General features: G+C 41.7%; 1 protein-coding gene across 1 annotated transcript in view; it reads right to left on the reverse strand.

The window, feature by feature from the left end:
• Iqub (IQ motif and ubiquitin domain containing) overlaps window positions 1-1,990 on the reverse strand; it is a 64,429-nt gene that overhangs the window by 10,948 nt on the left and 51,491 nt on the right. The window contains exon 9 of the mRNA XM_021164903.1: window positions 1,617-1,787. Within this exon, the coding sequence (XP_021020562.1) occupies window positions 1,617-1,787 (171 nt within the window). The remainder of the gene's footprint in view (window positions 1-1,616; window positions 1,788-1,990) is intronic.

Genomic DNA, 1,990 nt, shown 5'->3' on the forward strand with positions numbered 1-1,990 from the left:
CTCTCTCTCTCCCTCTCTCTCTCTCTCTCCTCCCTCTCTCTCTCTCCCCCTCTCTGTCTCTCCCCCCCCCCCCCCAATCTGATGACCCTTATTTCTTGCCTCTGCACCTTTGCTTCTCTTTTGCTAAGTAAGTTTCAATCAAAACTGTTTACACCACCATCACCACGATCTTTGCAAAGGTAGTCGAGAGAAAATGCAGCATGTGAAACACGAAACCTGTGAACCAATTACCTGACTCTATAATGTGTCTTAAAACCTTTGTGTATCTGGGTTCTGATTCTCCTCAATCCAAGGTGAGGAAACAATAAAATGAGTAAAAGAAGAAACATGAGGGAATCTGCTGCGGCCTTGGTGCTGATAAGCACGACAGAGTCTGTACTTTGCCCATTAACCTCACTACTATAATTTTATTCCCGGGAATCAGGGACAGGAGTGGTTGCATCTGTCCAGATTGTAGGAACTGATAGCAAAGCAGTAGATCAGAACAGCCAGTACCCAGGGTTCTGTAGCCGCACTGGAAGCTCTCACGCGCCCCCTCATGGGGAGTCATGGGAAGACAACTCTCAGCCCGGTCACTTTGGAGCGCTACTTGTGAAGATATGTTTAGTCAGCTAGGGCAAACTCACACCCTTGATTCAGCAAAACAAAGAACAGTCCTACTCCTTGCTCTGACACCGGGCAAATCCTCAAAGTGGGCCCAACTTCAAGATTCTGGTGTACTGACACGATTGCTACGATTCTAAGAGTCCGAAATTGACCCTGGAGTTTTTCCTCTTCCTAGCAAGGACCGTTTTCCTATCTGCTTTCTGTGCTTGAGCATGGACACCCGGAAACGTCCAAACTCAAACTAATGTGGAAGTCAGTTTCTGAAGAAAACCGGACTGCATGGCATCCACTATCTTAACTTTTCATTTAAAAGTAGAAAATTAATAATATATGAGGGGGAAAACAAACATACTTACATCAATATGACATTACAACCTCTAAAAGGCAGGAGATCGGGAAAATTCAGTGGGTAGGGCACTTGCAATGAAGGTGTGAGATCTTACTTCCATCTTCGCAACTCAGAGAAAGGAAGGAGAAAACCAATCCTGAAAATATCCTGCGACCTCTATGTGTGCACTGTAACACGCCATGTACCGACACATGCACGCAGACACACACACACACACACACATGAACAATAACAATAGATTAAAATGTTAATGACTAAGCATAGTTTTTCACTGAAAACGGTTCAAACTGTAGACAATAATTGCTATTTTTTTTATTCGTAAAGCATGTTATGTTACACGGCTATACAAAGATGAATTTGTATTTGAACATACTATGTTTACATTTTATTATACTATCATAAAGTATTTATGAAATTATTTACAGATCAGACCCACAACTTTACACATGACTGCCATCCACATAGCACAGATCTTGAAAGCTTCTAGTTAAGTATTCATTCATTGGATATATCTATCCCCAAACTTGGCAAAATAGGTTAGCTGTCTATACAATTTAATGTATGCAAGCATTTATTAATAGTTATATAATCGCTTAGTGACAAGAAACATGTTGAGTCTAGTATCCAGCTGATCTTTCTGTTGATGGTGGGTGTGACATACCTTCACAGTGTGCTTAAGCGTCAGGAGTATATCCAGCCTCTCGTCTTGAGAGAGGTCTTTCAGCAGGATACACTTGTAGATGCTTTGCAGCTCTCTGGCTCTTATCGTGAACTGTGTATCCATTTCAATAGTTTTGCCATCAGGTCTTCTCCAGACATTTGAAGCTGAACACTTGAAAAATAAGATCATTGTTGCAATTATGATTAATTAAAGACTGAAAATAACTATTTTGTCCCATCCACTAGAAATCCATCCTCAGCCATAACTAAGAAGATCACTAAGTTTAAAAAAAAAAAAATCAGCCGGGCGTGGTGGCGCACGCCTTTAATCCCAGCACTTGGGAGGCAGAGGCAGGTGGATTTCTGAGTTCGAGG

The sequence above is a fragment of the Mus caroli genome, chromosome 6 (genome assembly GCF_900094665.2).
Source record: "Mus caroli chromosome 6, CAROLI_EIJ_v1.1, whole genome shotgun sequence".
NCBI lineage: Eukaryota > Metazoa > Chordata > Mammalia > Rodentia > Muridae > Mus > Mus caroli.